Source organism: Penaeus chinensis, chromosome 23 (assembly GCF_019202785.1).
Source record: "Penaeus chinensis breed Huanghai No. 1 chromosome 23, ASM1920278v2, whole genome shotgun sequence".
NCBI lineage: Eukaryota > Metazoa > Arthropoda > Malacostraca > Decapoda > Penaeidae > Penaeus > Penaeus chinensis.
In genome coordinates, this window is record NC_061841.1 from 4,684,660 (window position 1) to 4,699,659 (window position 15,000).

Below are 15,000 nucleotides of genomic sequence, written 5' to 3' on the forward strand. Positions count from 1 at the left end.
TCTCTCTCTCTCTCTCTCTCTCTCTCTCTCTCTCTCTCTCTCCTCTTTCTATTTCTCCTCTCTCTCTTTCTCTCTCTCTCTCTCTCTCTTTCTCTGTCATTCTCTCTCTCTCTCTCTCTCCTCTTTTCTCTCTTTTCTCTCTCCTCTCTCTCTCCTCTTTCTATTTCTCCTCTCTCTCTCTCTCTCTCTCTCTCTCTCTCTCTCTCTCTCTCTCTCTCTCTCTCTCTCTCTCTCAAAGAATATTAATTTCTAGTGACGTTTACAATACTATGGTCGAGAGACAGCATTACTTATTCGCACACTAGGGCTGTCCAAACAAAGTAGGTTTCAGGAACCGCTGTCCAGTTCATTTCAGTTTCCACCAGTAAAGCATATGTCGTACGATTTCCAAACCTCTACTGCAGGGATTCATGTGTTGTAGATGCTTACACTGGCTGTGTGTGTGTGTGTGTGTGTGTGTGTGTGTGTGTGTGTCGTGGATGTGTAACAGTTTATGAATGTAAAATTCCAAAATTGAAAAAAGGGAACTAGTTGGGATTTGAAAGCATGCAAAAATAAAAAATAAATGCCCAATTTGATCCATTTTTTCACTGTATTAGTGTAATCTTATCAAATCTTTATATGTAAGATCAACATAGTGAATTGGCTCCTGATTATCAAGAACAATAATATCTATGATAAAAGAAAATATCCTATTAGGGAAACTGTGACATTCTTGACGATATATATCATTAATGGAGGAGGGAAATGTCAGTGAGGAGAAAGATAATTACTCTGTTCCTCTCTCGACCTAGTTATTAAAACCTATACACTTATATATAGAATTTATAAACATTTTGTAGAAAAGGTCTATTTGTACAGTACAAATAATTAAAAATCAGTATGGGAAGTTTTAAACTAAATTACGACAAAAGAAGAAAAATGATAATAACTTGAATCGACATAGAGTCTACCAAAAAAAAATATATATACAGGGATATGACGTCAAAAGGAGCTGTTCTGCCATTCATGAAATAAATATTTTTCTCTCTCTCGCTCTCTCTCTCTCTCTCTCTCTCTCTCTCTCTCTCTCTCTCTCTCTCTCTCTCTCTCTCTCTCTCTCTCTCTCTCTCTCTCTCTCTATTTGCCATGAAAATGTCACGCCTTGGGATACGGGGAAGGAGCATTTGTCATTCCGAGTTTAAGAAGATATTAATTAGCCTGGTGTTCTCTTTAGAAGTTTCAGAAAAATAAATCATTTAGGTTTGTATTCCTTTAAGCGTGTTTAAGAAAATAAACTATTTAAGCTTGCGTTCTCACAGCGTGTTTAAGAAAGTAAATGATTGTGACTGTGGTTTAAGGAACCCCAGTCCAGTTCATTTCAGTTGCCTACAGTAAGGTATATGTCGTATGATTTCCAAACTACAGGGATTCATGTATTAATAGATGCCTACACTGACTGTTGATTTTTTTTTTTTTTTTCTGAATGTCGTGTATAACCGTTCATAAATGTAAAATTCCAAAAATTGAAAAATAAGTGAATTAGTTGCACTGGCTTAAACCATAGGAACTTAAAAGCATGCAAATATTTACATTGTATAACCACAGTCACAGGGAATATACAGGGATATGGTCTGCCATTCATGAAATAAATATGTTTCTTTCTCTCTCTATTTTCCATGAAAATGTCACGCCTTGGGAGTCGGTGAAGGTGCTGGCCATGTGTCCAAGTTTAAGAAAATATTTGGCCAGGCGTTCTCTTTACAAGTTTCAGAAAATCATTTCAGCTTGTAGTCTTTTAGCGTGTTTAAGAATATAAACTATTTAGGGTTGCGTTCTCTTAGCGTGTTTGAGAAGGTAAATGATTTAAGCTTGCGTCCTCTCAGCGTGAGATTAGTCAGGTCAGTTCTCTTAACGTTATATATCATTTAGCACCTTTCGAAGTCTAACAAGGCTTAGAAAAAAGACATTAATTTTAATTAGGAGCGTGCGCTGACACGCACACACACGCGCCCTGCACACAAATGGAAGCATACACCTCTCAATTCGCATTTATCCATAACATACTTTTTAATGTATAACGGTGGCGCAAGTGCCTCCATCTACGGCCGCCTCAACTAAATGAAGCCAAAGAGGACTTATGAATCCAAAATGCCAGAGCTGTCAAGTCGTTTGTCCTCATGAATACAGATGGGCTCGGTGTCTCTGGCCTGGCATGACGAACAACGGTAATCTATAGGAATCATGGTACAGAGTTAAACTTTCTTGTGTAGACATAACGTTTTATTTGAAATTGTTCATTTTTTATATTTGTTTTGATTCGTGTTCTTGTGTTTACGTAAAGCTTTCTTTGGACTGCCTGTTCTTATTCCCGATTCCCGTGCTGGAATCTTTGCCTCTGTAGGAATGTATGTCTATTTGCTTCTCTCTCTATTTATCTGTCTGTATCTCTCTATCTGTCTATCAGTCTCTATCTGTTTGTTGGTCACTATCTATCTATATGTCTGTCTATCTATTTATCTGTCTACCTCTCTGATTCTCTCTCTCTCTCTCTCTCTCTCTCTCTCTCTCTCTCTCTCTCTCTCTCTCTCTCTCTCTCTCTCTCTCTCTCTCTCTCACTCTCTGTAGCTTTATCTATCTGTTTATCACTCGCTTTCTTATTATATATATATATATACATATACATATTTATATATATACATATATATATATATACACACACACACACATGTATGTATGTGCGTGTGTAGACATAGATATATGTGTGAGTTTATCTATTTATTTATTTATTCATTTAATTATTCTTCTAGTTAATATACGTTTCATATTAACGCCACCAGATGGTCCCCCACTCCCCCCCCCCCCCCCATTCCGGTAGCCAAGGCAGAACTGCTTCTTGTATTATTGATCGACTGGAATTGATCGGCTGAAATGTCGAGAGTTCAGTGTTAAGACGAAGAGGGGATGAAGTGGAGATGGATAAAGGGAAGAAGAAGAAGAAGAAGGAGAATGATAAAGAGTAGATATAAGACGAGCGATAGGATGTGGATGTGATCGATGTTTGAGCTCGTGAAATTTGTATGTACACGCGTGGGGGACAACCGGTTCTGCGTGTGGTTTGATCTCTCTCTCTCTCTCTCTCTCTCTCTCTCTCTCTCTCTCTCTCTTCTTCTTCTTCGTCTTCTTCTTCTTCTTCCGTGCTCTTTTTCTTTTTTCTTCTCTCTCTCTCTCTCTCTCTCTCTCTCTCTCTCTCTCTCTCTCTCTCTCTCTTCTCTCTCTCTCTCTCTCTCTCTCTCGCTCTCTCTTACACACACACACACACACACACACACACTCAAGTAATCTCAAGTTTTCGGCTGAGCAGCTGAAAAAAAAATATTGGTATTTTTTAATGTACACTAAAAGTGAATATTATTTTGTTTTCTCTTTTCTCAGGCAAGTTCAGAATTTTGCCTGACGTGATGGAATCCACGATGCCTGCGGTTCGAAAGCATTCCTTCACAGCCAACAATTTACCTGGACAAGCTTGGTAACAAAGTTTTTATCTCATAAGTAAAAAGATAAGAACGAAACAAAAGCTGTGTTATATCAATATCTCTTCATATTAACATATATATAAAAAAAAAAATCGCTTTCTCTACAAATTAAAAAAATTATTCACTTTATCAGAATCTATGTTTACTCTGCATGTACCATATATCCGTGCCATATATATATATATATATATCTTAAATCTGTTATACATTAGGCCTTCCTATATATATTGTATAAAAAATGGGCTTATTATATATCATATGAATGTATATTTGTTGCTTAATATAACCAGCAGGTATTACGTACAATATAGCCACCCATGTAAGTATATTTCTGTCTGTAAGTTTGTGTGTATATATGTATTAGTCGAGGTAAGGTTTAAGGGGTATCGGCGAAGGTTAAATAAGGTCATTGTTTTGGGTATTTAAAGTATCGAAGGTCTGAAGGCTTCTAATGGAGTTTGTAAACATTTAGCCATTGTTTGTATGGTATCAAGTGGGATGGAATGTTAAGGATGTTGTTATATAGAACATTGTGTCTGTATCCACAGATTCCCCTCACTGTTTATTTATATATTTGCCATTATACACATCCTTTTCTGTTCTAAACCATATATATACATATATATAAATGTATGTATGTATATATGTATATATGTGTATATGTATATATATATGTATTTATGTGTATATATATGTGTGTGTGAGTATGTATACATATATACATAGATATACAGATACACACACACACATATTCATAGATATATAGATGTAGATAAACATATATATATACATATATTGTTACGCGTTTTTCAACTATTAGCACCAATTTTTGCCTTAATATCAAATTAAAGTTGTGAAAAAAATACATTACATTAATCATTCAGGAAATGCTGCCGACCCCTGGTGAAGATCGTACAAATGTCAATTGACTGAAATAACTATTACGTAACTCCATGTACAAAAATGCACATTGACTCGTCTGTTAGTTAATCATGAACAGTGAACAGCACTTTGTTAAGCAACTATAGTCGTCCACTTCCACTGCAATATCAGGTAGATTGACAACTCTGTGATATTAAAAGGTTTTACTTTATTGGGCGTAAATAGTTAGCTTTAAGTTTGCTTTTTCATATCCCATTATGTTTTTTTTATCTCAATATGTGTGTGATATATATATATTTTTATGCGTATATTTTTTGGGGGGTTGGCGAGTTTGAATGTAAATTATCGTACTTCGGCATCAAGTGGTAAACAACGCGTCCGATTTCGTGAAACGTGTTCGCGTCGGTGAATATTTCTATGTCATATGAAAATAAAAACTGCGTTTCACGAATTCGGACGTATTATTTACGCCTAAGTTGCCATAGCACGATAATCAAGCTTCCTTTACTCCCGGTCCGAAAGTACTGTTAAGATTTTATATATTTATTTGTTTTATTTATTTTCTAACTTTTTTGTTGTTGTTGTTGCTTTTCCTTTGGCAGAGATTTTGTTATCGATACATTCTGATAGTGTAGTTTCGTGTATTATTTCTGCATTAGTTATTTTCCTGTGAATTGTTTATATGGAATTATTTTAATGTCAAAAGATTCTATGACTTAATTTTCACGTTTTCTTTGGCTTTCGTTTATTTTCCTATGATTCTACAGGTGTTGAATATTATTTATGTATCCTTTCACAAAAGTCTGTATCAAAATTGGCTTATCGTTGATGCTAACCCATATAACTTCTTACATATACAAACAAAAACTTCCATTTTTAACTTGGTTGTTACTGTAATATTCATCAATGCAGCAGCAATAATTTTTTTATTATTATTACTGTTATCACTTGTGATGAGAATTTAAATTGTGATCGTTATTATCCACTTATTTTCTTTGGATTTTCTTTGTGGTATTTATTTATTATGATTATGTCGATTCTGTTATATAAAGTTATTTTCATATTACTAATTATTACGATTTATATCAATATAATAACTATGGTAATCATTAGTAAAACATTATATAGAATCATTTTCAAAAACATGTTGTTAAGTATATACATATCAAATATAATAAATACAAATTGTTTAATACAAACCAAACTATTAATTACGCATTATTAGATTTCAAATGGATAATAAAACAGCAAATTATCTTTACATATAATACGATATATGAATGATTATACAAAATAACAAAACGGATGGCTTAAGGTACAAAAACACAACACAGAGTAGCTGATATTCTGAACAAATGAACAGTCAGTAATACAATATAATGCCCGATTAATAATACTTTCAAAAGGAAGTTCCTGATTGTATTATTAAAACGTCGATGAACAATAATTAAAGGGGGCAAATATTTGTTTGTTTGTTTGTTTGACTGTATTGTATTTCTTAGGTGAAAGAGGTTATAGGTATACTACATGTACACATGCATAGTGTGTATGTATTTATATATATATATATATATATATATATATATATATAAAGCAGTTTATATATATATATATATATGTAAAGTTAAAACTTTGTTTGTTTGTTTTTAGGAATATCTTACATTGCCAAATTTTCATCTATACCTTACATATCTCATATCAACTGTGTAATTTAAAGATCTGCTTGCAAAGGCAACCATCATAATAATAACAGATAACAATAAATCATAATTATCATGATAAAAACAAAGATAAGAAATAATAATAATAATAATAATGAAACATCGGCAATATCAGCGTTACCAACAACAGTCCCCCTTGCTGACTGTGGGCATAACAGCCACTGACACGTTTTAATCTTTCAAAATCACCTCTCTAGCCTCCCGAAGTTTTAAAAAATGTCCAGGGGCGTGAGGTTCATGTCGATCCAAGATTTGTAATGTGACACGCGGGTGAAGACAGCGGGTAGACCTACATTGGTGCACATCGGGAATCCAAAGCTTACGACGCCGATCTGGGTACACTGCACCCCCGTACACGCCACCAGAGGGCCGCCGGAGTCACCCTGGGGGGGGGGGGGGGGATAAAGGATTAATAGGGATGGTAATGATAATGGTGATTATAATGATGATGACTTTGATTGTATTAATAATGATTACAATATTGATTATAATCGTGAAGATAATAGCAATAATAATGAAAATGATAATAATAATGAAAATAACAATAATTATAATAATAATAATAATAATTATTATTATTATTATCAATACTATAATATACTACTACCTACTACTACTACTACTAATAATAATAATAATAATAATAATAATAACGATGATGAAAATAATAATAACAATAATAATATCATTAATAATAATAATAATAATAATAATAATAATACTTATTATTATTATTTCATTACCATTATCATTTTATTATTGTTACTATCATTGTTGTTGTTATTATCATTATTATCATTTTTTGTTTTATTACTATTATCATTTTATTATTATTATTACTAACATTGCTGTTGTTGTTGTTATAATTATTATCATCATTATCATTATCATTATTATCATCATTATGATAATTATTATTACTATTATTATTATCATCATCATTATAATCACTATAATTATTATTATTATTATTATTATTATTATTATTATTATTATTATTATTATTATTAATAGAATAGTAAAATAACAACTATATCAACATGATGATGATAATGATGATGATGATAACAACAACAATGATGATGATTATAAATAAAAAATATATGAAATATTAACAAACAAGCAAATACAAAAAATTAAACCGATAATATAAATAACATGAAAAACAACAACAACAAAAACTCACAAACTCTCCAAAATTCATAAAAAAAAAAACATGAAAAAAAGAAAAAAGAAAAACAAAACCAACGAAAAGAAAACGGGAAACGACAGAGATCAAAATGTGTAGCACAGAATACGAGCCAAATGCCAACTCTTTCATTTTTAAAAAGATTTGCCAAGACGCGGCGGACATTTGGTTTCATGTGTTTTATTGTCACGTTGTGTTCAGTTCTGTGCCATTGAAAGTTGGGAGACTTTTTTTTTTTTTTTTTTCTTAACTTTGAGATATCGAAAGATTTAATTTTGTATGAGTTTGTTCTTTTGTGGTGTGAAGTTCGTCTGTTGTGCGATGTAGTTATTTTCTCTCTATCTGTCTGTCTTTTAATCTCTTTATCTCTTTATCTCTTTCTCTCGCTCTCTTTATCTCTGCATCTCTCTCTCTCTCTCTCTCTCTCTCTCTCTCTCTCTCTCTCTCTCTCTCTCTCTCTCTCTCTCTCTCTCTCTCTCTCTCTCTCTCTCTCTCGTTATCTGACTCTATCTCTCCACCTCTTTATCTCTCTTTATCTCTCTCTATCTCTTTCTCTTTCTTTCTATCTATCTATCTATCTATCTATCTATCTATCTCTCTCTCTCTCTGGTGTAGTGTATGTGTATGTGTATGTGTATGTGTATGTGTATGTGTATGTGTATGTGTATGTGTATGTGTATGTGTATGTGTATGTGTATGTGTATGTGTATGTGTATGTGTATGTGTATGTGTATGTGTATGTGTATGTGTATGTGTATGTGTATGTGTATGTGTATGTGTATGTGTATGTGTATGTGTATGTGTATGTGTATGTGTATGTGTATGTGTATGTGTATGTGTATGTGTATGTGTATGTGTATGTGTATGTGTATGTGTATGTGTATGTGTATGTGTATGTGTATGTGTATGTGTATGTGTATGTGTATGTGTATGTGTATGTGTATGTGTATGTGTATGTGTATGTGTATGTGTATGTGTATGTGTATGTGTATGTGTATGTGTATGTGTATGTGTATGTGTATGTGTATGTGTATGTGTATGTGTATGTGTATGTGTATGTGTATGTGTATGTGTATGTGTATGTGTATGTGTATGTGTATGTGTATGTGTATGTGTATGTGTATGTGTATGTGTATGTGTATGTGTATGTGTATGTGTATGTGTATGTGTATGTGTATGTGTATGTGTATGTGTATGTGTATGTGTATGTGTATGTGTATGTGTATGTGTATGTGTATGTGTATGTGTATGTGTATGTGTATGTGTATGTGTATGTGTATGTGTATGTGTATGTGTATGTGTATGTGTATGTGTATGTGTATGTGTATGTGTATGTGTATGTGTATGTGTATGTGTATGTGTATGTGTATGTGTATGTGTATGTGTATGTGTATGTGTATGTGTATGTGTATGTGTATGTGTATGTGTATGTGTATGTGTATGTGTATGTGTATGTGTATGTGTATGTGTATGTGTATGTGTATGTGTATGTGTATGTGTATGTGTATGTGTATGTGTATGTGTATGTGTATGTGTATGTGTATGTGTATGTGTATGTGTATGTGTATGTGTATGTGTATGTGTATGTGTATGTGTATGTGTATGTGTATGTGTATGTGTATGTGTATGTGTATGTGTATGTGTATGTGTATGTGTATGTGTATGTGTATGTGTATGTGTATGTGTATGTGTATGTGTATGTGTATGTGTATGTGTATGTGTATGTGTATGTGTATGTGTATGTGTATGTGTATGTGTATGTGTATGTGTATGTGTATGTGTATGTGTATGTGTATGTGTATGTGTATGTGTATGTGTATGTGTATGTGTATGTGTATGTGTATGTGTATGTGTATGTGTATGTGTATGTGTATGTGTATGTGTATGTGTATGTGTATGTGTATGTGTATGTGTATGTGTATGTGTATGTGTATGTGTATGTGTATGTGTATGTGTATGTGTATGTGTATGTGTATGTGTATGTGTATGTGTATGTGTATGTGTATGTGTATGTGTATGTGTATGTGTATGTGTATGTGTATGTGTATGTGTATGTGTATGTGTATGTGTATGTGTATGTGTATGTGTATGTGTATGTGTATGTGTATGTGTATGTGTATGTGTATGTGTATGTGTATGTGTATGTGTATGTGTATGTGTATGTGTATGTGTATGTGTATGTGTATGTGTATGTGTATGTGTATGTGTATGTGTATGTGTATGTGTATGTGTATGTGTATGTGTATGTGTATGTGTATGTGTATGTGTATGTGTATGTGTATGTGTATGTGTATGTGTATGTGTATGTGTATGTGTATGTGTATGTGTATGTGTATGTGTATGTGTATGTGTATGTGTATGTGTATGTGTATGTGTATGTGTATGTGTATGTGTATGTGTATGTGTATGTGTATGTGTATGTGTATGTGTATGTGTATGTGTATGTGTATGTGTATGTGTATGTGTATGTGTATGTGTATGTGTATGTGTATGTGTATGTGTATGTGTATGTGTATGTGTATGTGTATGTGTATGTGTATGTGTATGTGTATGTGTATGTGTATGTGTATGTGTATGTGTATGTGTATGTGTATGTGTATGTGTATGTGTATGTGTATGTGTATGTGTATGTGTATGTGTATGTGTGTGTATGTGTATGTGTATGTGTATGTGTATGTGTATGTGTATGTGTATGTGTATGTGTATGTGTATGTGTATGTGTATGTGTATGTGTGTGTATGTGAATGTGTTTGTGCATGTGTGTGTGTAGAGAGAGAGACCCAAGGACAGCCTTGAACGCCAGAACCCAAACATCCGAATTATCAAACGAATCACGACTTCCAACCCCCAAACGATCCACCAATTCGAACACCCCCCGAAAACGAACCACCAATTCGAACACCCAGAAACGAACCACCAATGCGAACACACCCAGAAACGAACCAACAATTCGAACACCCCCAGAAACGAACCAACCAATTCGAACACCCAGAAACGAACCACCAATTCGAACACACCCAGAAACGAACCAACCAATTCGAACACTCTAAGCGTTCCTTACGTGGCACGGCGTTCCCATGGTAACGTCCAAACACACATGGTTGGGCGAGCGAGCGGAGATTCCCTTGAAAACGTCCCAAGCTTCGACGCACTTGGAGATGTTGGTCAGCGGGCCCGTGTACTCCTTCAGCACCGGGTTAGTGGCCTTCAGACGCACGCTGTAGCGCCCCCAGCCGGTCACGGTCGCGTTCTCGCCCTCGTACAGGTCGTCTGGGGGAGGGGAAGGCCAGGGGTAAGGACATGGATCTATTTGTAATATGTGTGTATATATATAAGGTATATAATAATAATAATAATAATAATAATAATAATAATAATAATAATAATAATAATAATAATAATAATAATAATAATAATAATAATAATAATAATAATAATAATAATAATAATAATAATAATAATAATAATAATAATAATAATAATAATAATAATAATAATAATAATAATAATAATAATAATAATAATAATAATAATAATAATAATAATAATAATAATAATAATAATAATAATAATAATAATAATAATAATAATAATAATAATAATAATAATAATAATAATAATAATAATAATAATAATAATAATAATAATAATAATAATAATAATAATAATAATAATAATAATAATAATAATAATAATAATAATAATAATAATAATAATAATAATAATAATAATAATAATAATAATAATAATAATAATAATAATAATAATAATAATAATAATAATAATAATAATAATAATAATAATAATAATAATAATAATAATAATAATAATAATAATAATAATAATAATAATAATAATAATAATAATAATAATAATAATAATAATAATAATAATAATAATAATAATAATAATAATAATAATAATAATAATAATAATAATAATAATAATAATAATAATAATAATAATAATAATAATAATAATAATAATAATAATAATAATAATAATAATAATAATAATAATAATAATAATAATAATAATAATAATAATAATAATAATAATAATAATAATAATAATAATAATAATAATAATAATAATAATAATAATAATAATAATAATAATAATAATAATAATAATAATAATAATAATAATAATAATAATAATAATAATAATAATAATAATAATAATAATAATAATAATAATAATAATAATAATAATAATAATAATAATAATAATAATAATAATAATAATAATAATAATAATAATAATAATAATAATAATAATAATAATAATAATAATAATAATAATAATAATAATAATAATAATAATAATAATAATAATAATAATAATAATAATAATAATAATAATAATAATAATAATAATAATAATAATAATAATAATAATAATAATAATAATAATAATAATAATAATAATAATAATAATAATAATAATAATAATAATAATAATAATAATAATAATAATAATAATAATAATAATAATAATAATAATAATAATAATAATAATAATAATAATAATAATAATAATAATAATAATAATAATAATAATAATAATAATAATAATAATAATAATAATAATAATAATAATAATAATAATAATAATAATAATAATAATAATAATAATAATAATAATAATAATAATAATAATAATAATAATAATAATAATAATAATAATAATAATAATAATAATAATAATAATAATAATAATAATAATAATAATAATAATAATAATAATAATAATAATAATAATAATAATAATAATAATAATAATAATAATAATAATAATAATAATAATAATAATAATAATAATAATAATAATAATAATAATAATAATAATAATAATAATAATAATAATAATAATAATGATGATAATAATAACGAAGTAAATAGATACATCAAAAAATAAAATAAAAAACAAGTTAAAAGAAAATTTAACAATCAAGTAAATATATATATGCAAATGAATCAGTTAACGAATTCATTAGCATTCTCACCTTGCCGACAATGTGGTCCGTCTCGTTCCTGGTGGAGATGTCGTGGTCGCCGATACTGACGCGGAGATCGTTGATTCCTGCAGTGAAGCTCCTGGTGGGGGGGAAGAAGGGGGGTGGGGGGGGGAGAGAAGCAGGTTTAGACACTATCTGGATGGGTTTGAGGCTTGCAAAGACGTTTGTATTGTTTGTTTGAGGGGTAAAGCCCGTTTGGTTGGGGTTTAGGGGGAAATTTTGGTTGTCTGGGTTTTTTGTTTTTGTTTTTGTCTTTTTGTTTTTTTAAGATAGTTTGGTTGTATTATTAAATCTGGTTGTCTGGGTGGTGCAAAAATAACATTCTGGTTGCCTGTTTAAAAAAAAAAAAATCTTGTTTTCTGTGAGGTTTTCAAATAAATCATAATTACCTGTGAACCTTTCAAGAAAAAAAAAAAAAATCAGAGATAAAAAAAAAAAAAAAAAAAAAAAATGCAGTAAAAAGAAAAAAAGAAAATAAACAAGGGACACTCTTAAAAAAAAAAACACAAAGAAAAAAACACATAAGCAAATCAAAGCAACCAACTCAACAACAACAAAAAACAAATCTCACCCGAACACGCAATGGGCAGCAGTAAGAATGTGTCTGTCGCTAATGAGAGATCCGCCACAGAAGAATTTATTTCGGTACACCAGAGCCACCTGTTGGGGAGAACGGAAACTACATGAAAACACAGATGAATGGGTGTTTTTCTTTCGCTAATGTATATATTGGTATACATCATTTGGAATGATTCCTTGTTTAATAATCTCTCCTTGACTTTGTATTTGTCAATTTGCTTTCTTCAACGATGCATGAGGTCTGCAATTTTTTTTTTTTTTTTTTTTCATGTGCAACGACTGAATAACAGTAGTTCAGAGTGATTTGTTCTGGATTAACTGACGTTTTTTTCATGTGTAAAAATTTGAATATGATTTTGGAGAGGTAACGAAAGTATTCTGAAAATGTAAACCGGTTTTAGCTAACGTGGTTTTCTTGATTTAAAGGTTAGTCCTTTTTTTCTTCGATTATATGACGTTCAAAAAATAGAATGGGAATTTAAATAAACTAGAAAGTTGTGAAAGAGAGGATACGTGGATAAAAGAAAATAAAGAGGATATATATATATATATATATATATATATATATATAGAGAGAGAGAGAGAGAGAGAGAGAGAGAGAGAGAGAGAGAGAGAGAGAGAGAGAGAGAGAGAGAGAGAGAGAGACAGAGACAGAGAGAGAGACAGAGAGAGAGACAGAGAGACAGACAGAGAGAGAGGGAGGGAGAGAAAGAGAGAAAGAGAGAAAAAGAGAGAGAGAGAGAGAGAGAGAGAGAGAGAGAGAGAGAGAGAGAGAGAGAGAGAGAGAGAGAGAGAGAGAGAGAGAGAGAGAGAGAGGGGGGGGGGGGGGGAGGGAGGGAGAAAGGGAGGGAGAAGGGGAGGGAGAAAGGGAGGGAGGGAGGAGAATGAGAGAGAAAGAGTGGAGAAAGAGAGAGAAAGAGAGAAAAAGAGAAAGAGAGAGGGGGAAACAGAGAAGGAGAAACAGACACACAGAAACCGAGAGATAAAAACATATAACCAAACAGAAACAGAAAGAGAAATAGAGAAAAGATAAAGCGAAAGAGAGAGAGAGAGACAGAGAGAAAGAACCTTCTAACATTCCCAGCTAAACAAATCTCTACATAAGTTACGTACATTTAGAAATGTCAGCCTGGAGTTAACAAACGCATTTCGCACGCATTTTATACAAACTTCTAAAACATTTTACACTTCTAGAATATTCATCGACTTGTTCCTCTGTGTAAAAAAGATAAGCAATTGTGCTTCTTACACTAAAAAATTATTTGGTTATTATCAATAATGCAGTTTAATCTTTATGATTATCTTCCTGCGTAATAATTCTTCAGTTTGTTCATTTATTTTATTCACTTTTTTTTCCGTCTCGTCTTTGTGATCAGTTAATGAATTTTACTTAGATCTTCTCTACATTCTGTTTTATATCTGATGAAATATAGTAGAATGAATTTCTAAAGATGGAACAATCAAGAATCAGTGACGCAAGACAAATCCATGACGTCATTTAGACTGTGACGTCATTTTCCAAACCGCGGCATCATCGAATCCGTGACGTCACTTCCCAAACCGTGGCGTCATTGAATCCGTGACGTCACTTCCCAAACCGTGGCGTCATCATGATGTCACGACGTTATCTAAATCGTGACGTCACTACTACGCCATGGAGTCATCAAAGCCGTGACCTTATGACCTGATTGGTTAATTAACGGTTGATATTCTATTTATAATTACCCTTTTCCTCTACGTGATATTAGAAATTCATAGTGATGTTCCGGTTTTGTTCGAATCGCTTTAGATGTGAGCCGAATAAGTGATAATGGTGATGGTGGTAATGGTGATGTGGTGATGGTGATTATTAATAACAATAACAACAATAATAATAATGATGATAATGGCTACTAATATTAATACTAATAATGATAATTCTGATGATAATGATGATATTGATGATAATGATGATAATAATAATGATGATACTGATAATAATTATAATAATAATAATAGCAACCAAGATTAATAGAAAAGACAGTGCGAGAGAGAGCGGGAGAGCCCAAACGAAAATGGAAAAAAAACGGAAAAACAAAAGAAAACAGCAAGAAA

General features: G+C 30.9%; 1 protein-coding gene across 1 annotated transcript in view; it reads right to left on the reverse strand.

The window, feature by feature from the left end:
• Positions 1–6,327: 6,327 nt before the first annotated feature.
• Positions 6,328–15,000, reverse strand: part of LOC125037636 (serine proteinase stubble-like) — a 38,006-nt gene continuing 29,333 nt past the window's right edge. Inside the window, exons 11-14 of the mRNA XM_047630838.1 lie at positions 12,899–12,987; positions 12,316–12,406; positions 10,369–10,563; positions 6,328–6,501 (exon numbers count right to left, since the gene is read on the reverse strand). Coding sequence (XP_047486794.1) covers positions 6,328–6,501; positions 10,369–10,563; positions 12,316–12,406; positions 12,899–12,987 — 549 coding nt within the window. The remainder of the gene's footprint in view (positions 6,502–10,368; positions 10,564–12,315; positions 12,407–12,898; positions 12,988–15,000) is intronic.